The sequence below is a fragment of the Nerophis lumbriciformis genome, linkage group LG26, assembly GCF_033978685.3.
Source record: "Nerophis lumbriciformis linkage group LG26, RoL_Nlum_v2.1, whole genome shotgun sequence".
Taxonomy (NCBI): Eukaryota; Metazoa; Chordata; class Actinopteri; order Syngnathiformes; family Syngnathidae; genus Nerophis; species Nerophis lumbriciformis.
The window spans coordinates 12124958-12147406 of record NC_084573.2 but is presented as its reverse complement, the minus strand read 5'-3'; the positions used below and the strand labels follow the sequence as shown (position 1 = coordinate 12147406).

The 22449-nt window shown below is 40.7% G+C and overlaps 1 protein-coding gene across 1 annotated transcript in view; it reads left to right on the top strand.

Annotated features, from left to right (window-relative positions):
- Positions 1–22449, top strand: part of LOC133623895 (apolipoprotein B-100-like) — a 174227-nt gene that overhangs the window by 129218 nt on the left and 22560 nt on the right. The window contains exons 43-48 of the mRNA XM_072916126.1: positions 3128–3395; positions 3460–3589; positions 4119–4253; positions 4374–4511; positions 14447–14572; positions 14786–14857. Coding sequence (XP_072772227.1) covers positions 3128–3395; positions 3460–3589; positions 4119–4253; positions 4374–4511; positions 14447–14572; positions 14786–14857 — 869 coding nt within the window. The remainder of the gene's footprint in view (positions 1–3127; positions 3396–3459; positions 3590–4118; positions 4254–4373; positions 4512–14446; positions 14573–14785; positions 14858–22449) is intronic.

Below are 22449 nucleotides of genomic sequence, written 5' to 3'. Positions count from 1 at the left end.
GAGAAACATTGGAGAGGACCGCAGATGTGGGTGACACCCCCTCCCTCTCTAGGGGAGACCGGATGCAATGGACGTCGAGTGGGTCTAGCATAATATTGTGAAAGTCCAGTCCATAGTGGATCTAACTAGTAGTGAGAGTCCAGTCCATAGTGGGGCCAGCAGGAAACATCCCTCCACAAGGGAGAGGGGGGCAGAGGAGAAAAGAAAAGAAACGGCAGATCAACTGGTCTAAAAAGGGGGTCTATTTAAAGGCTAGAGTATACAAATTAGTTTTAAGATGGGACTTAAATGACTACCTCTTGAAGCTCATCGAGAGAATGCCAAGAGTGTGCAAAGCCGTAATCAGAGCAAAGGGTGGCTATTTTGAAGAAAATAGAATATTAAACATGTTTTCGGTTATTTCGCCTTTTTTGTTAAGTACATACCGTATTTTTCGGAGTATAAGTCGCACCGGAGTATAAGTCGCACCTGCCGAAAATGCATAGTAAAGAAGGAAAAAAAGTCGCACTGGAGTCCGGCCAAACTATGAAAAAAACTGCGACTTATAGTCTGAAAAATACGGTAACTCCACATGTGTTCATTCATAGCTACAATGTAAATAGTCATGAAAATAAAGAAAACGCATTGAATGAGAAGGTGTGTCCAAACTTTTGGCCTGTACTGTATATATAGATCTCAACTTAGGACCTGATTTACTAAGATGTAAATACCACGCACTAAGTAGCGTGTGCAATCTATAAAATAGCGTGTACTATTAGTGGGCGTGTTGCGTGCGATCTACTAAGACTGCGTGTGTAATTGAATAGTGGTGCAGACCGCCCTATTTAAATGAGAATTTTGCGTGTACTATACGGGGCATCACCACAGTAATAATTTTCTGCATATTCATGTTATCATGCTCCTACCTGTGGCATTTTCCTATGTTTTCAAAAAAGCAGGAGACATTTTTTTTTCTTTTTTCTTTTTACCGCTGAAGGTGCATGGGAGATGCTGCATCTATGTGCTCAAGAGGCCAAAATGCATACTTCAAGAAGTTTTTACCATATATAATATGTTAGTGTATATATATTACTATGTAAAAAAATTAACATCATTAAAAAATACTAAAGGACACCACCGCATCAATTGAGTAGCCAATCACAGGACGCGTGTTAATGTCCCGTTCAACGTGAGGCCAGCTCGAAGGCCTTACTGACAACTCGTGATCTGATTGGCTATCATAATTGTCTGTCAACTGTTTGTGTCCGTTCACTTACAGTGCATAGACTCATGCATTGTTGATTCTGAAGGCCTCGGGCAGATTTCGTACAGCATGGCAACATAAGCTAGCTGTATTCTGATTGGATACAAACCTAAAAACAACAGCACTGGAAAGAGCATAATATGACATGAAGAGAATATGAATACTTTTAGATATTTAGGGAAAGTAAATTAAAAAATAAGTTTTTTCTTTAATTATGATCATGATTTCTGGTTATGTTAGGCCAGCAGAGAAGGCCCACCACTGCCTTATCCCATTGTGACTCATCATATATAAACCAACCAATTCTCATATATTTTCTTCATATTTTTTGTTTTCTTCTCTCATGGATTATCACTCTATTTTCTCTCTGTGTAGCGTTTTGATGGACGCTACCTCACTACATGGTTTAAAAATACATTGCAAAAACTGAAATCTAAGTAAGATTAAATATCTCAAATAAGGGTGATATTTGCTTATTTTCTGTCTGATAAGATAATTCTTCTCACTACGCAGATTTTATGTTAGAGTGTTTTACTTTTAGGGGCGACATAGCTCGGTTGGTAGCGCGGCCGTGCCAGCAATTTGAGGGTTGCAGGTTCGATTCCCGCTTCCGCCATCCTAGTCACTGCCGTTGTGTCCTTGGGCAAGACACTTTACCCACCTGTTCCCAGTGCCACCCACACTGGTTTAAATGTAACTTAGATATTGCGTTTCACTATGAAAAGCGCTATATAAATATAATTAACTTCACTTCACTTGTTTTAAGTGTTTTGGTCTTAAATGATCTCAGTAAGATATTACAGCTTGTTGCTGTGATTTCATGACTTATATTGAGTAAAACATGCTTGAAACTAGAACATTAACTGTTGCAAAGCTGTGTTATCAACACGCACAAATATAAAAATGCTTTTTTAAAGTAATAATTTCTTACTTCAAGCATGAAAAAAAAAATCATGATTTTGACACAATTGTCTCATAATTAAAACAGATGACAGCCAAATGGACTTTGCTGTTTTATTTTCAATGAAACAATAGAAAATGCGTACTCATAAAGTAGTACAGTTGGCACAGTACAGTAAACGGACAGTTAATATTTAAACATTTAACATGTGACATTTCAAACAATTTTGAAATAGTTCATGCACATTCAGATAAATTCTTCAAAATTACAATAAAAAAATGTTTGGCTGGGGGCCGGGCTGTATATATGTGCACTAATTGACTGAAAGAGCATGCACTTTGCGCGATGATGTCGTGTTATCAATGGGAAAATGCATTTTTAGACCATATGATTTGCCTGAGCGGCTAGTAGACCCCGAGAGTAACAAGCCTTTCCATTAAGAACAATAAATTAGTTTTTAGTATAAGTTTTCTGGTTTCAAGAAATGTAATGCCGAGCGCATATCATTATGTCAAGATAATGGCACTAGCATTTACTTAATGTAAGAATATTTTTCAACATATTGAGCAAAGAGGTCTCTTTTTTTTTTTCTACCATGAAAAGTGCACTTGTTATTAGTGAGAATATACTTATTAGGTATTTTTGGGTTCATTGAGGTTAGCTAATTTTACTTGTTTTGGAAAGTCTTGACAAGCCACATTTTCTTGTTCTATTGGCAGAAAATGTTCCTTATTTCAAATAAAATACCTCTAATTTTTGTAAAAAAAAAATTCTTGTTTTTGACCACTGACTTTTTGCAGTGTAGTTAAGCTACAGGAACTACTACTGGTTCAAAAAGGAGCGACCGCCACGCTACAAGGAAATGTATTAAATCTACGTAGCATAGCTACTTGTTGCCCATCACTGATTTTGTGCTGTGTAATAAATTGGATGTATAGCAAACCTCTAACGTCTGCTAAACGGCTTTCATCATGCAATTCCAGGAGGCTTGACAAATGGCAGCGGGCGTTACATCTCTGCAGCACCTGGAGCCGAAGCAAAGTACCGCAGCACCGGCGGGACGTCCAGTCTATTTAATTCCAGCAGCCAGCTTTTCCCTCCGTCTCGCCCTCGCTACAGCCGGTCTGATGTCATGCCGTCCGGCCGGAGCCGCCTCCTTGAAGACTTCAGGAACAACCGCTTCCCCAACCTTCAACTTCGAGACCTGCCTGGACACATGGTGGAGTTTTCTCAAGACCAGCATGGATCCAGGTTGCTGACATAAGCTTTCGAGTTGACAATGCAGTGCACACGTTTCATCGTCGTTTCCTTTTAGATTTATCCAGCAGAAGTTGGAGAGAGCCAGTCCGGCTGAGAGGCAGATGGTTTTTGGAGAGATTTTGCAAGCAGCTTACCAACTTATGACCGATGTGTTTGGGAACTATGTCATCCAGAAGTTCTTTGAGGTAGGCTGTGCGCACTTAATGATTCTATGTTGGTGTGTTGCCTGGTGGATATGTTAGAGATCTGTTGTGTAGGACTAGATGTTACAATCCCCTAATGCATACTTGAGACACCTATGCGACTTTGTGGGATGGTCAAGTGAGTGAAGGCATCCTCTGGGTTATTAAGTGGGCGCCCCCCTTCCTCAGTGTTTCGCTGATAGGCCCACGACACCTCCAGAGGGTTCAGCAGTGAGTCCCAGCGTCCCAGGATCACTCCCTAGATGCCATCACTCACTTGAAAGCCCAGGTGGAGTCCCTCCGTTTGACCCACAGCCACTGACTCCCCTTTTCAGCGGCTTTTGAGAGGTTTTTCACCGTCTGCCGGTGGGCCTTCCCTCACACTCCCATTTATCTGAGGAGCCTGGATGTTGAGGTGGCCACGGACCCTCTGCAGCCTACTTCCACTGGGCGTACCCTCGCTTTCCAGCCTTGTTGTTGCACATCGGCTGCAAGCTCAGTGTACCTCAATCTGGTCCTTTTTGTGTTTTAGTTTGGAAGTGCAGACCAGAAGCTGGCTTTGGCGACTCGTATCCGAGGTCACGTCCTCCCTTTGGCTCTACAGATGTACGGCTGCAGGGTAATTCAGAAAGCCTTGGAGTCCATTTCTTCAGACCAGCAGGTAATTGTAAGTGAGATTTCCTTAAAAATGTCCTTACTATTGAGTTTTATAGGGATGTTTTTTTTAATCCCACACACTGCAGACAATTTGAATTGTCATTGATGATCTGTAAATTCCTTGTTTTAGAGTGACATTGTTCGTGAGCTGGATGGCCATGTTTTAAAATGCGTGAAGGACCAGAACGGGAACCATGTAGTGCAGAAGTGCATCGAGTGTGTCCAACCTCAAGCCCTGCAATTCATTATAGATGCCTTCCAAGGCCAGGTACACTACTTGTTATTTTGAATGCAATTAAGTTTGGTGTGTGTTGGGTAGGGATGTCTCGATCCAGGTTTTTGCACTTCCGATCCGATACCGATATTGTTATTGCATTTCCGATCCGATACCGATACTGGCCTATCCGAGCATGTATTAAAGTTTAAAGTTAAGAAAAAGAAAAAAAAAGAAGAAAAAAAAAAGTTTAAAGTTATTTAGCCTACTTAGTTGTCAGAATCATGTTGAAAAGGGTTTTAGTACTCTTGATAACAACTAGCCAGCTGAATTAGGGGAGTTTGAATAATACACAATGGTTGGTAACAAGAAACTGACCTGTTTATTCAAGGATAAACACAAAATAGACAAAATTATACATGACAAACAGAAATGGCATCATTGAACTAGGGCTGGGCGATATGGCCTTTTTTTAATATTGCGATATTTTAAGGCCATATTGCGATACACGATATATATCTCGATATTTTGCCTTAGCCTTGAATGAACACTTGATGCATATAATCACAGCAGTATGATGATTCTATGTGTTTTGATTGATTGATTGAGACTTTTATTAGTAGGTTGCACAGTGAAGTACATATTCCGTACAATTGACCACTAAATGGTAACACCCCAATAAGTTTTTCAACTTGTTTAAGTCGGGGTCCACTTAAATTGATTCAGGATACAGATATATACTATCATCATAATACAGTCATCACACAAGATAATCCCATTGAATTATTTACATTATTTATAATCCAGGGTGTGGAGGGGGGCGTCGGATGTAAGTGTCAAAAAGACAGCCAAAAGAGTTTGATAAGAGAATAAATCTAAAGTTAAAATATAGGGTAGAAATGCATCCATTTGCAGGAAATGTAGTCTTGATTTTCAAAATGTTCTTTCAAGGCTTGCATGTCTACATTAAAACATTCTTCTTCATACTGCATTAATATATGCTACTTTTAAACTTTCATGCAGAGAAGGAAATCACAACTAAAAAAATCACTAATTTTTTCATACGGTGTTGATGTGGAAATTTTTGCCTCGGCATTTTGATGGTGTGGGCGTGTGGCACCGAATGGAGATAAGCGTCTCGACAGACTTCACAATATTTGAACAATGATGACGAAAACCGTTTTCTCTGTCGTGTCGTGTGTCGAAAATTGTTATGCGCTTATTTTTTTATTTGATTTTGTGCGTGGCATAGATTTGCTATGCGCAGAGGACGCTTAAACAGTGCGCAATTGCACAGGCTCGCATCTTAGAGGGAGCGTTGCTCGCACGGCTGCGCTAGCATCACAGCTAACGTTAGCCATGCTGCTACCTCTCTGCTCGGGGAGGACGTATACGTATGTGACGTATGACGTGACAGTATGTGACGTATGTCGTGACAGTATGTGACGTGTGTAAGAAGGTGCACTTGCTGTCTGTGAGAGGGAGACACAGAAAAGAGTGAGAAGAGCCTGTCGTGTAATGCCAGCAGCTAAAAGCAACTGCGTGAGAATTCACAGACCTGTGGATGTGTTGAAGGTGTGCTGGAAAATGCGGAACAGAAATTACGGAGCAGCAGAAAAGTGGAATGTATTATTTAAATAGGTGCGTTGGAAAACACGGAACGGAGTTTTTTTTAAACTGGATCTGGATCGGCATTTTCCCATGCCTTGCCGATACGCAATTTTTGGCAAATATCGGCAGCCGATCCGATCCAAATATCGGATCGGGACATCCCTAGTGTTGGGTGATTACATCCTACAACGATGGCCTCTGCTGTGATATTTGCATGGACCCAATTGTTTGCCCTTTTTGTCGTACACATAAATAAATGCTGCACTCAAATAGACGCCGATGGCAGTAATTACCTTTTCAATGTTCCTTCCATTATCATGGGAGGTTACGTTACAGACCTCATAGTGGTAGGTGAACTATTTCAGGCTTTATGTAAATATTATTTACTCTCCACACAGCTTCCTTTGCTCTGGGCCAGATCCGGCCCGACACGTTATTCAATGTAATACTTAATCGTTCTTACTAAATCAATCAATCAATCAATTTTACTTATATAGCCCTAAATCACGAGTGTCTCAAAGGACTGCACAAGCCACAACGACATCCTCGGCTCAGATCCCACATCAGGGCAAGGAAAAACTCAACCCAATGGGACAATGAGAAACCTTGAAGGGGACCGCAGATGTGGGGACCCCCCCGGTGCAATGGACGTCGAGTGGGTCTAGCATAATATTGTGAGAGTCCAGTCCATAGTGGATCTAACATAATAGTGAGAGTCCAGTCCATAGTGGATCTAACATAATAGTGAGAGTCCAGTCCATATTGGGGCCAGCAGGAGATCATCCCGAGCGGAGACAGGTCAGCAGCGCAGAGATGTCCCCAACTGATGCACAGATGAGTGGTCCACCCCGGGTTCCGACTTTGGACAGCTAGCGCGTCATCCGTGGCCACCGAACCTGTGCCCCCCCCCTCCACGAAGGAGAGGGGGGCAGAGCAGAAAAGAAACTGCAGATCAACTGGTCGAAAAAGGGGGTCTATTTAAAGGCTAGAGTATACAAATGAGTTTTAAGATGGGACTTAAATGCTTCTACTGAGGTAGCATCTCTAACTGTTACCGGGAGGGCATTCCATAGTACTGGAGCCCCAATAGAAAACACTCTATAGCCCGCAGACTTTTTTTGGGCTCTGGGAATCACTAATAAGTGGGAGTTCTTTTGAAGGCAGATGTCTTGCCGGGACATAGGGTACAATACAATCGGCAAGATAGAATGAAGCTAGACTGTGTAGTATTTTATACGTAAGTAGTAAAATCTTAAAGTCACATCTTAAGTGCACAGGAATCCAGTGCAGGTGAGCCAGTATAGGCGTAATATGATCAAACTTTCTTGTTCTTGTCAAAAGTCTAGCAGCTGCATTTTGTACCAATTGTAATCTTTTAATGCTAAACATAGGGAGACCCGAAAAAAATACGTTACAGTAATCGAGACGAGACGTAACGAACGCATGAATAATGATCTCAGCGTCTCTAGTGGACAAAATGGAACGAAATGTTTTTATTGTTTCATTTTGACAGAAAAGCATGTATGTACGGGAAATTCCATACGTTTTAAACTTTGATAATATCTGCTCATGCAAATAGTCAATTGTTATCGGTGTGAATCTTTGGGCACCTCGACATTCGATTCCGATTCTTGGAGTGAGGATTTCACTCATAATCGATACTCAATTCAACACGATTCTCCATTCAAACTGATTTTTGCAATGTATTATTTGGTATATAATAACAACACCTTAACAAAACAGCTTACAGGTTACAAAACCTCCTTTTGGTTGCTGTTGTATGACATATACGCGCACCAAGTACCGTAAGTAAAAAAAATTTTTTTAGATAATTTGTCAAAGAAATAAAAAAATGTCAATTTTTGAAAATGATTAATCAATTTACAGGATCAATAAAAATCGGGATTCGGATGTGATAAAAACTTTTTTTTTTTTAGCACCCTTAATTATTATATGCTGTATTATAGTTTGTAAAAATAACAAATACTTAAATATCTGCTTGTCACCTGGACTTACGATTTCAAAGCATGTTATCCATCAATTTGTACGTACACAAATCAAATAACCAAATGCATAGGCAATTGTGCAATAATATAATGGGGCGATTATACTTTTATATTCTTACATTCACTGTTACAAGCAACCCTCTGAGGGCAGCCATGGCTGCGATGTGGCCCCTGATGAAAACAAGTTCGACACACCTGGTCTAAAATCTATGTAATTTTAACATGAAACTTAAATAGGCACACAAATCTCAATATACTCCATGATGCACAATAACTGCTGTTAGTGAACCACAAAGTGGTGGGTGAACACTGTAAAATGACAGATAAAATGGGTTTTGTGGTTGTCTACAAATGTTTTAATTGTAAGAAAATGGTGTAAAAAAAAAGGTGATCTCTCCTTTTAAAAAAGTGCCTAATGCTTTTTTCTGTTAAGATAAAACAAAACATGCCAGGCCACTAAATGAAGAAATTAGGTCTTAAGTTTTGACACCGTAACCTTCGAGCTTATTTGGTTCTGACGGAGCTTTTAGCTCAAAACGCTATTACCTCAAATTAATGTTTACCATTTAAATGAATTGAAATAACTTTAAAGGGAATCAATTACGCAAAACCAACTTTTCTTACCTATTGTTTAGAGATGTCCGATAATGGCTTTTTTGCCGATATCTGATATTCCGATATTGTCCAACTCTTAATTACCGATTCCGATATCTACCGATATATACAGTCGTGGAATTATTAACACATTATTATGCCTAATTTTGTTGTGATGCCCCGCTGGATGCATTAAACAATGTAACAAGGTTTTCCAAAATAGATCAACTCAAGTTATGGAAAAAAATGCCAACATGGCACTGCCATATTTATTATTGAAGTCACAAAGTGCATTCTTTTTTTTAACATGCCTCAAAACAGCAGCTTGGAATTTGGGACATGTTCTCCCTGAGAGCATAAGGAGGTTGAGGTGGGCGGGTTTGGGGGGGCAGGGTTCTTATGGGGTAGATGGGGGTGTATATTGTAGCGTCCCCGAAGAGTTAGTGCTGCAAGGGGTTCTGGGTATTTGTTCTGTTGTGTTTATGTTGTGTTACGGTGCGGAAGTTCTCCAGAAATGTGTTGGTCATTCTTGTTTGGTGTGGGTTCACAGTGTGGCGCATATTTGTAACAGTGTTAAAGTTGTTTATACAGCCACCCTCAGTGTGACCTGTATGGCTGTTGATCAAGGTTTATTGGCACTCTGTACTTTTTCCTACGTCAGTGTACCACTCCGTACAGCTGCTTTTTAAAAAGTCATAATATTTACTTTTTGAAAGCGATACCGCTAATTTCCGATATTACATTTTAAAGCATTATCGGCCGATAATATCGGCAGTCCCATATTATCGGACATCTCTACTATTGTTACATGCTGTCCTGAAAATTTTAAATCAAAATAAGGAGGCATTGCAGAAATATTTATTCTATATTTGTTTTACCTTGATACTTCGTTCAAACGACATGTTGAGAATTAGCCCTTGTTGTGACCTCACAGAGTGCCTAGCGTGCGTCCGCAATTGTAGTCTGCGCTGCAGTCTATAAGTTCTTTTTTTTTTGCTATCCTCTTGTGTGGGGCAGAGTGGTTTGTACATGGACACACATCTTCTGCTGTTGACATTTTTTATATAAAGTAGCGTGAAGTTCGAAATTATTTCTGTACGTAGACTGGCTATGGAAGCGCTAACAACTACAACAAAGAAGGCGAGGAGAAGGCCCTGTCGAAGTGGAGGCATGTAAATAAGACCGACCAGTTCATCCTGAAGAGACATTCAGAAAATCGTCATGAAAACTGTCCATAAAACACAACATTTTGACCAAAGAACCACCATTACATGTTATGTAGACCACAAGGAAATGTTTTAAATGTAGAACACCCTTTAATTGGTGCTTGCCTCCCCCACCCCCAAATAACATCCATCCATCCATCCATTTTCTACCGCTTATTCCCTTTGGGGTCGCGGGGGGCGCTGGAGCCTATCTCAGCTACAATCGGGCGGAAGGCGGGGTACACCCTGGACAAGTCGCCACCTCATCGCAGGGCCAACACAGATAGACAGACAACATTCACACACTAGGGCCAATTTAGTGTTGCCAATCAACTTATCCCCAGGTGCATGTCTTTGGAGGTGGGAGGAAGCCGGAGTACCCGTAGGGAACCCACGCAGTCACGGGGAGAACATGCAAACTCCACACAGAAAGATCCCGAGCCCGGGATTGAACCCAAGACTACTCAGGACCTTCGTATTGTGAGGCAGATGCAAATAACAAACAAAAACAAAACAACATTTTAACATGTAACATGCCTATTGAAGAGAAAACACATTGTGGAATAAGAAATATTGTATAAAAACTAGAGATGTCCGATAATGGCTTTTTTGCCGATATCCGGTATTCCGATATTGTCCAACTCTTAATTACTGATTCCGATATCAACCGATACCGATATATACAGTCGTGGAATTAACACATTATTATGCCTAATTTTGTTGTGATGCCCCGCTGGATGCATTAAACAATGTAACTTTAACATGAATTGATTAACGTGGACCCCGACATAAACAAGTTGAAAAACTTATTGGGGTGTTACCATTTAGTGGTCAATTGTACGGAATATGTACTGAACTGTGCAATCTACTAATACAAGTTTCAATCAATCAATCAAAAACAAGGTTTTCCAAAAATAAGAGAACAACTTCAACTCCAGTTATGGAAAAAATGCCAACATGGCACTGCCATATTTATTATTGAAGTCACAAAGTGCATTATTTTTTTTTTAACATGCCTCAAGACAGCAGCTTGGAATTTGGGACATGCTCTCCCTGAGATAATCCTGATACCCACTTCAACTATGGAAGATACTATACTTTGACTTTCACAAAGTGCATTATTTTATTTATTTTTTAAACATGCCTCAAAACAGCTACAAAAACAATGAAGGCACATAGCCTCAGTCCAGAGCATACTAGAGCATACATGCCAACCTTGACACCTCCGAATTCGGGAGATGGGGTGCGGGGGTGGGTTTGAGGTGGGCGGGTTTGGAGGGGCGGGCTTTGGTGGTAGCGGGGGGGGGGATATTGTAGCGTCCCGGAAGAGTTAGTGCTGCAAGGGGTTCTGGGTAGGACTGGGTGATATGGCCTTTTTTTAATATCTCGATATTTTTAGGCCATATCGCGATGCACGATATATATCTGGATATTTTGCCTTAGCTTTGAATTAACACTTGATACATATAATCACAGCAGTATGATGATTCTATGTGTCTACATTAAAACATTCTTCTTCATACTGCATTAATATATGCTCATTTTAAACTTTCATGCAGAGAAGGAAATCACAACTAAGTCAATTTACCAAAAGTGTATTTATTAAACAGTTATTAAGCAGTGGCACAAACATTCATGTCATTTCCAAACAGAAAGTGCAAGATTGTCAGACATTTAAAACAAGCTATGAGTGCACTTTAGTGCATGATGTCACTAAGACGACTTATCAAAACAACACTAAATTAAAGTGCACTTTTTGTACAGAACGCCACTACAATACCGGTAGTTTAAAAACATGATGTCACAAGATATTTCAATAAGTGTCCAATAAAAATGAGCTGCGTAATAGTAAATCAAGTAGTGTTCGTCCTTCGCTATGTGGTAGGTTACTGCGGACGTTGTCTCCTTTTGTTGTCGACTCTTTTTTTCATACAGTGTTGATCTGTAAATGTTTGCCTCCGGCATTTTGATAGAGTGGCACCGACCGGAGATGTTGACATGCGGAGTAAGCACTCTTCATTCTCTAGCGGGTGACTTTTCAAATGATGCTACATATTAGCAGTAATGCTACTTTTTGTAGAAACGCTTTTGGCCCCACACTTGACAAATTACGGTTGTATGTTCGACATATTCCCACTTGAAGCCAAACCACCGCCAGACGATGGACGCCCTGCTGTTTTTCTAGGAAATTAATTCTTCCTTCATTTGTTACCAGAATAGCACCTTCTTTCTCTCGTATTACCACTCGCACCACAGCTAACGTTACCCATGCCGCTACCTCTCTGCTCCGCGAGGGCGTATGCGTATGTAAGAAGGTGCGCTTGTTTTATGTCTCTGTGAGAAGGAGAGACAAGAAAGAGTGAGAAGAGCCTGTAGTGTAATGCCCGCTGCTAAAAGCAACTGCGTGAGAACGTATACTCGAATATCACGATATAGTAATTTTCTATATCGCACAGAGACAAACCCGCGATATATCGCCCAGCCCTAGTTCTATGTATTTGTTCTGTTGTGTTTATGTTGCGGATGTTCTCCCGAAATTTGTTTGTCATTCTTGTTTGGTGTGGGTTCACACTGTGGCGTATATTTGTAACAGTGTTAAAGTTGTTTATACGGCCACCCTCAGTGTGACCTGTATGGCTGTTGACCAAGTATGCTTTGCATTCACTTGTGTGTGTGTAAAAGCCGCATATATTATGTAACTGGACCGGCACGCTGTTTGTATGGAGGAAAAGCGGACGTGACGACAGGTTGCAGAGGACGCTAAAGGCAGTGCCTTTAAGGCACGCCCCCAATAATGTTGTCCGGGTGGAAATCGGGAGAATGGTTGCCCCGTGAGATTTTCGGGAGGGGCAGTGAAACTCGGGAGTCTCCTGGGAAAATTGGGGGGTTGAAACCGATACCGATAAATTCCATTTCCATTTATCGGCATCTCTAATAAAAACATTACAATAGAATGTTTTACAAACTGCATTCGTTTTTTGAAGTAATGTAGTAATAATATTGTACAGCATTTCCCTTGGAGAGCAGACTATTACGGTATCTCATTCCAGCTCTTCTCTGTAAAACACACCATTGGCACATTTCCTTATTTTCAGATATAAATGTCTGCCATTTAAATATTATTTCTACATTCTTGGCTGGCGTTAGACTCTTTCTGCGTCAGTATGGTGCAAACTTGCTATGCTACACTAGCTTGTTTTGGGTGGATTTTAGGGGGTTCACTGTGACATTTGCTAAGCTACGCCACTTAACAGCGTGGATGCTCGTAACTCAAATGTTTTTTTGTTAACGTAAAGCATAACAATTAGCCGAGCGACAGCTCTTATCTCGAAACACTCTTAAGTTGGGGCACTCTTAAGTTGAGGTACCACTGTATATGGTTGTATAAGTTATCCACATTGATGTCATTAAAGGGGAACATTATCACAATTTCAGAAGGGTTAAAACCATTAAAAATCAGTTCCCAGTGGCTTATTATATTTTTCGAAGTTTTTTTTTAAATTTTACCCATCACGCAATATCCCTAAAGAAAGCTTCAAAGTGCCTGATTTTAACGATCGTTATATACACCCGTTCATTTTCCTGTGACGTCACATAGTGAAGCCAACACAAACAAACATGGAGCATAGAACAGCAAGCTATAGCGACATTAGCTTGGATTCAGACTCGGATTTAAGCGGTTTAAGCCATTCAACAGATTACGCATGTATTGAAACGGATGGTTGTAGTGTGGAGGCAGGTAGCGAAAACGAAATTGAAGAAGAAACTGAAGCTATTGAGCCATATCGGTTTGAACCGTATGCAAGCGAAACTGACAAACGACACGACAGCCAGCGACACGGGAGAAAGCGAGGACGAATTCGGCGATCGCCTTCTAACCAACGATTGGTATGTGTTTGTTTGGCATTAAAGGAAACTAACTATGAACTAGGTTTACAGCATATGAAATACATTTGGCAACAACATGCACTTTGAGAGTGCAGACAGCCCAGTTTTCATCAATTAATATATTCTGTAGACATACCCTCATCTGCTCTCTTTTCTTGGGGGTCTGGCGGCAGATTTCTTTGACTTTATCGTTGGAAATGCATCTGCTTTGAGTGTCGCAGGATATCCACACATTCTTGCCATCTCTGTCGTAGCATAGCTTTCGTCGGTAAAGTGTGCGGAACAAACGTCCAATTTCTTGCCACTTTCGCATCTTTGGGCCACTGGTGCAACTTGAATCCGTCCCTGTTCGTGTTGTTACACCCTCCGACAACACACCGACGAGGCATGATGTCTCCAAGGTACGGAAAACAGTCGAAAAAACGGAAAATAACAGAGCTGATTTGACTCGGTGTTTGAGAAAATGGCGGATTGCTTCCCGATGTGACGTCACAATGTGACGTCATCGCTCCGAGAGCGAATAATAGAAAGGCGTTTAATTCGCCAAAATTCACCCATTTAGAGTTCGGAAATCGGTTAAAAAAAAAAAAAGGTCTTTTTTCTGCAACATCAAGGTATATATTGACGCTTACATAGGTCTGGTGATAATGTTGCCCTTTAAATGGGCTTACTTCTGCCTCTGCAGGTGTTTGTCCTCTCCACGCACCCTTACGGCTGCAGAGTCATCCAAAGGATTTTGGAGCACTGCACCCAGGAGCAGACTTTGCCAATACTGGAAGAGCTGCATCAGCACTCTGAGCAACTGGGTCAGGTAAGCATCGGTTTTATTCTTTGTGCCTCATCCCCACCACCATCATCGTTATGTGCTCGCGTATCTGCATGTCTGCTACGTGTCACATTTTAGCCTCATAGTCAGCGTGTTTGCTAAGTGTAAAATGGAATTTATATATATGCTGTGTTAGCATTTCATTACATCTGACGTGTAAATATTCAAACATCCTCCCCCCTCACCTATTCCATCCAGAAATATCAAGGCGTATCATTGGAGATGACACCCAAAACATATTATACAGTGTCCCGTGATGCACTGTTCAAGGTCAGAGCAATTTGCCTCTCTCTTGCGGATATCCCTCTTTTCCTTTCCTGTCTCCCTCTTTCACTGATTTTAACTTTTAGATAGATTTGAACTCCACAATTTTTTAGAGGCCCTCTAACCTATCTCCTTGCTGTTTCCTTTTTTCTGCTTGATTCCACGAAGGATTTACAAGGCTTCCCTTGTGTCTGATGATCCTCATTTGCCCACAGCGTCTCCTGTTTAATCTCCCTTAACCAATTTAAAAAGGGTGTTACGATTATGACATATATCAAATCTATATTCTTTAAATTCAACTCCATCGATCTGTGCTCGGCACGTTTGCCTTCCGGAAGATAGGTACAATACAGGCCAAAAGTTTGGACACAACTTTTCATTTCAATGCGTTTTTCTTTATTTTCATGACTATTTCCATTGTAGATTGTCACTGAAGGCATCAAAACTATGACACGTGTGAAGTGAAAACCATTTCAGGTGACTACCTCTTGAAGCCCATCGAGAGAATGCCAAGAGTGTGCAAAACAGTAATCAGAGCAAAGCATGGCTATTGTAAAGAAACTAGAATAAAAACATTTTTTTTAGTTATTTCACTGTCATAGAAGGCATCAAAACTATGAATGAACACATGCGGAGTTATGTACTTAACAAAAAAAAGGTGAAATAACTGAAAACTAGAGATGTCCGTTAATATTATCGGCCGATAAATGCTTTAAAATGTAATATCGGAAATTATCTGTATCGGTTTCAAAAAGTAAAATGTATGACTTTTTAAAACGCCGCTGTACGGAGTGGTACACGGATGTAGGGAGAAGTACGGAGCAGTTGCGTCTCCCAGTCATACTTGCCAACCCTCCCGATTTTCCCGAGAGACTCCCGAATTTCAGTGCCCCTCCCGAAAATCTCCCGGGGTAACCATTCTCCCGAATTTCTCCCGATTTCCACCCAGACAACAATATTGGGGGCGTGCCTTAAAGAAACTGCATTTGCGTGCCGGCCCAATCACATAATATCTACGGCTTTTCACACACAAGTGTATGCAAAGCATACTTGGTCAACAGCCATACAGGTCACACTGAGGGTGGCCGTATAAACAACATTAACACTGTTACAAATACGCCCCACACTGTGAACCCACACCAAACAAGAATGACAAACACATTTCGGGAGAACATCCGCACCGTAACACAACATAAACACAACAGAACAAATACCCAGAATCCCTTGCAGCACTAACTCTTCCGGGACGCTACAGTTTACACCCCCCCGCTACTCCCAGCCCCGCCCACCTCAACCTCCTCATGCTCTCTCAGGGAGAGCATGTCCAAAATTCCAAGCTGCTGTTTTGAGGCATGTTTAAAAAAAAATGCACTTTGTGACTTCAACAATAAATATGGCAGTGCCATGTTGGCATTTTTTTTCCATAACTTGAGTTGATTTATTTTGGAAAACCTTGTTACATTGTTTAATGCATCACAACAAAATTAGGCATAATAATGTGTTAATTCCACGACTGTATATATCGGTATCGGATGATATCGGAATCGGTAATTAAGAGTTGGACAATATCGGATATCGGCAAAAAAGCCATTATCGGACATCTCTACTGAAAACATGTTTTATATTCTAGTTTCTTCAAAATAGCCACCCTTAGCTCTGATTACTTTTTCGCACACTCTTGGCATTCTCTCGATGAGCTTCAAGCACACCTGTGAAGTGAAAACCATTTCAGGTGACTATCTCTTGAAGCTGAATATAAAACATGTTTTTAGTTATTTCACCTTTTTTATTAAGTACGTAACTCCACATGTGTTCATTTATAGTTTTGATGCCTTCAGTGACAATCTACAATGTAAATAGTCATGAAAATAAGAAACGCATTGAATGAGAAGTTGTGTCCAAACTTTTGGCCTGTACTGTATGCATCCAACATCGTTTTAAAAGAAAACTGATTTTATTGATACTAAAAAAAGGAAAACAATGGATTTAAGAACAGCAGCCTTCATATGAAGTTTAACACCTTTATTGATAAGGATGTTAAACGTTAATCAAGTCTCTGCCCGTCATTTGGCAAAACAAAAATGACGGGTAGCTACAGTGGCTGAGAAAGTTCGCAAGAAATGTAAAAGCGAAAAGGCAATATCATAAATTACAACTTTCAGCTACAGCACGATTGAAAAAGCCACAACAAATACAATAATCTAAAGCCGCAATGCAACTTAAAGCCACACGGCATGTGACGGACACTACGGAAGTGACAGCAAAACAAGATACTGCGACAGACCAACTTCCTGAACATTGTATATTATTGGAAAAGTTAAAAAAATAAAGTTATTTATGACTGAAAAAGTGGTCACACTTCACCTACTTTTCCTACTTCATTAGACCGTTTACAACATTCCATCTCAGGAAGTCGGTGAATTGCCAAAACTTGCCCGCGGTCACTTCCATTCTGTCTTCATATTATTGTTTTGGCTTGTAGTTGTTGTGTTATGGCTTTATGTTGTTGCGTCGGTATTTGTTGTGACTTTTCTCTGCTATTGCAGCTGTTTATTAAACTGAGAGTAGTAGCAGGTCAAACTATTGATAATTTAAACCAGTGGTGTCAAACGTACGGCCCGTGAGCCGGATCAGGCCCTCGAACAGGTTTTATCCGGCCTGCGGGATGAGTTTGCTAAGTATAAAAATGAGCCGAAATTTTTGGATGAAATAAACTGCTGTTCTAAATGTGTCCACTAAATGTCACAATAGCAATTCTTTGTAGAAGATGCTACATTGGTAAAAAAAAACAATGTTGTGCACCAGTCGAGGATAATGAGCAAACTACCGGTACATAAATAACATCCTGTACCGTATTTTCCGCACTATAAGGCGCACCGGATTATTAGCCGCACCTTCAATGAATGGCATATTTCATAACTTTGTCCACCAATAAGCCGCCCCGGACTATAAGCCGCGCCTACGCTGCACTAAAGGGAATGTCAAAAAAACAGTCAGATAGGTCAGTCAAACTTTAATAATATATTAAAAACCAGCGTTCTAACAACTCTGTTCACTCCCAAAATGTACGCAAATGTGCAATCACAAACATAGTAAAATTCAAAATAGTGCAGAGCAATAGCAACATAATGTTGCTCGAACGTTAATGTCACAACACGCAAAATAAACATAGCGCTCACTTTCTGAAGTTATTCTTCATTCGTAAATCCTTAGTCTTCGGTGTCCGAAGTGAAAAGTTGGGCAAATGTGAGATCCAAAATGGCCGGTTCCGTCTCGTCGAAGTCATCGGAGTCAGTGTCACTGTTATCCAGCAGTTCTGTGAATCCTGCCTTCCGGAAAGCTCGGACCACAGTTGTGACCGAAATATCTGCCCAGGCATTTACGATCCACTGGCAGATGTTGGCGTCGTCTGGCGCTGCCTCCCTGTCTTAGTGAATGTGTGTTCGCCTTCTGTCATCCACTGTTCCCACGCAGTTAGCAGTCTAGCTTCGAATGCCCTGTTGACACCAATATCTAGCGGCTGGAGGTCTTTTGTCAATCCACCCGGAATGACGGCGAGTATTGAATTAAGCGCGTAAGCGTGTCTTTTAATGTGATGTTATGAGCTAGCAAATATAACAACTACACTACCCAGCATGCAACGATAGTTACGAGCATGCGCGGTAGCCCTGAGAAGCGTTGTATGCTGGCAGTTAGAATGTGGTTATGAGCACGCTGTGAGTAAACGTTGAGAACTCAGTTAACACGCCTCGTCTGCATTATTTATAATTAGACAGACAACACACTTAATAGGAGCCATTTTGGGGTCTTTACATAAACACACAAATGGAAATGAAACGTCACATATCCCAGCATGCACCGCGCGCTTCTTCGTCATCCACTGTTCCCACACAGTTAGCAGTCTAGCTTCGAATGCCCTGTTGACACCAATATCTAGCGGCTGGAGGTCTTTTGTCAATCCACCCGGAATGACGGCGAGTATTGAATTAAGCGCGTAAGCGTGTCTCTTAATGTGATGTTATGAGCTAGCAAATATAACAACTACACTACCCAGCATGCAACGATAGTTACGAGCATGCGCGGTAGCCCTGAGAAGCGTTGTTGTATGCTGGGAGTTAGAATGTGGTTATGAGCACGCTGTGAGTAAACGTTGAGAACTCAGTTAACACGCCTCGTCTGCATTATTTATAATTAGACAGACAACACACTTAATAGGAGCCATTTTGGGGTCTTTACATAAACACACAAATGGAAATGAAACGTCACATATCCCAGCATGCACCGCGCGCTTCTTCTTCTTCCGGGGGCGGGTGGTTGCTTACAGTACAAGAAGAAGCGCTTCCTGTTCTATGGGGGCGGGTGCTTACCTTGGCGGTTGCTTGCGTAGAAGAAGAAGCGCTTCCTGCTCTACCGGGAAAAAAGATGGCGGCTGTTTACCGAAGTTGCGAGAACGAAACTTTATGAAAATGAATCTTAATATTTATCCATATATAAAGCGCACCGGGTTAAAAGCCGCACTGTCAGCTTTTGAGTAAATTTGTGGTTTTTAGGTGCGGCTAATGGTGCGGAAAATACGGTAATTTGATTTTGATATTATTTTTTTTATCTTGATAGATTGAAAATTTAACATCAATTGGTTGATTGATAAACATGATTTATTCAGAAAGTATAAATAATGACAAAAATAGAATACTATTAATCGCAACATGTAAGTGTAAAAAAAAAACCCAACAACATTATGATTTGTACATTTTCAGAATGTTCCTGTTCTATTTTTAAACAAAGAAAAAAATCTGAAGTTGTCTTTGTTTTTAAGTTATCGTGTCGGATTTTACCAGTCCGGCCAACTTGGGAATAGATTTTTCTCCATGTGGCCACCAGATCTCAAATGAGTTTGACACCCCTGATTTAAACTGAGGAGATTTGGTTGCACCTACTTTATTATATTAATTAATTTTGTATTTGTATGTCAAAAAACAGCAGTAAAAGTAGCAGGTAAACCTACTGCAAATTCACCCTGAAGAGATGTTGTTTGCACTTTATTTTTTGTAGTGATATCGTGTTATTTTATGTTTGAAAAAGAAAAGAAGCAGCAGGTAAATCTACTGTTAAAACCTTGGTTACTGTACTTTTATTGAACATTACTTAAAAAGTGCAGATGAGAACAGAAAGTGTTTCCTCTTGTTAATTCAATCTAAAGTGTTGGTTGCACTTCATTCAAATAGGATGTGAATGCATTGGCCATTAATTGTTGTTTACCTGCTTGTTTATATCCATAGATCATTTATATATAATTCCCCTTACAAGCAAAAACAAGAATATATGAAACTTGACTTGCGGTGTCCAGTACCGTATTTTCTGCACTATGAGATTATAAGGCGCACCTTCAATGAATGGCCTATTTTAAAACTTTGTTCATATATAAGGCGCACCGCATTATAAGGTGCATAGAATAGACGCTACAGTAGAGGCTGGGGTTGCGAGACCTGTTGTGGCTCAATATCGGTCCATATATAAGGCGCACCGGATTATAAGGCGCACTGTCAGCTTTTGAGAAAATTTGAGGTGTTTAGGTGCGCCTTATAGTGCGGAAAATACGGTATTTATTTCACAGTCACACTGGTTGATTTTCTTTTCTTTTTTTTTTTTAACTAAAAAGTTACCAAATCGATTTAAACTCCCTGACTCATTTCGGATAATACGGTTCCAAAAAGATTGTATCAGCAACCACAAATTATGAATCAAATCAAATCGTTGCTAAAACAAATCGTTACACCCCTATAATTTAATTAAATATATGTTCTTTAAAGGCCTACTGAAACCCAGTACTACCGACCACGCAGTCTGATAGTTTATATATCAACGATGAAATCTTAACATTGCAACACATGCCAGTACGGCCGGGTTAACTTATAAAGTGCAATTTTAAATTTCCCGGGAAACTTCCGGTTGAAAACGTCTATTTATGATGACGTATGCACGTGACGTCAAAAGTTGAAACAGACATTTTGGAATAGGTCGGTCGCCAGCTTAAATCGTCTTTTTTCATCGCTAAATCCCACAGTATTCTGGACATCTGTGTTGGTGAATCTTTTGCAATTTGTTTAATGAACAATGGAGACTGCAAAGAACAAACCTGTAGGTGCGATCGGTGTATTAGCGTCTGGCTACAGCAACACAACCAGGAGGACTTTGACTTGGATAGCAGACGCGCTATCCGACGCTAGCCGCCGACCGCATCGATGATCGGGTGAAGTCCTTCGTCGCTCCGTCGATCGCTGGAACGCAGGTGAGCTTCGGTGTTGATGAGCAGATGAGAGCTGGCGTAGGTGGAGAGCTAATGTTTTTAGCATAGCTCTGTCGAGGTCCGTAGCTAAGTTAGCTTCAATGTTAGCAACAGCATTGTTAAGCTTTGCCAGGCTAGAAAGCATTAACCGTGTAGTTACAGGTCCATGGTTTAATAGTATTGTTGATTTTATGTCTATCCTTTCAGTCAGGGGTTTATTTCTTTTGTTTCTATCTGCAGTTAAGCCCGATGCTATCACGTTAGCTCCGTAGCTAAAGTGCTTCACCGATGTATTGTCGTGGAGATAAAAGTCACTGTGAATGTCCATTTCGCGTTCTCGACTCTAATTTTCAAGAGGATATAGTATCCGAGGTGGTTTAAAATACAAATCCGTGATCCACAATAGAAAAAGGAGAGAGTGTGGAATCCAATGAGCCCCTGTACCTAAGTTACGGTCAGAGCGAAAAAAGATACGTCCTGCACTGCACTCTAATACTTCACTCTCACGTTTTTCATCCACGAATCCTTCATCCTCGCTCAAATTAATGGGGTAATCGTCGCTTTCTCGGTCCGAATCGCTCTCGCTGCTGGTGTAAACAATGGGGAAATGTGAGAAGACTTTCAACTAGTGACGTCACGCTACTTTTTGTACAGGCAAGGCTTTTTTTATCAGCGACCAAAAGTTGCGAACTTTATCGTCGATGTTCTCTACTAAATCCTTTCAGCAAAAATATGGCAATATCGCGAAATGATCAAGTATGACACATAGAATGGATCTGCTATCCCCGTTTAAATAAAACAATTTCATTTCAGTAGGCCTTTAAAGTCTTTAAGGGAATTCATGTAAATTTGGTTTTGACCTTTTTGATAGTAAGCAATTCTCTTCGCAAACAGATTTGACAGGAAATGCATTTGAGAGCAAATATTTCAAAGATCACGCTGCCCTCTTGTCCGATGAAGTAGATGAATTCCGAGTGGTGTTGTCTCCATCCACTCATACCTAACTCCCACCCATAACTGTCCATCACCCATTTCCGAAGGGGCAAAGATGCTGCTGGTTTTGTGGCCTGCAGAGTCCTTCTGCAAATCAGCAGCATCAGTTTTGTCTGACCTTCCGCAGTGATGACGTCATGGTGTTAGTAAGACTTTAACTTTGGGGGTGTCTCTCATTTTTATCTTCCATTGTCAACATGCATGACTACCTCATATTGTCAAAGTCCACTAGTTAAGCATAGTGCACGTGTGTCAGATGATTGGGTGTCTCTCGTTCTTTGCTGAACATAAACCGTGTGAAATAGTTGATCTTGCATTT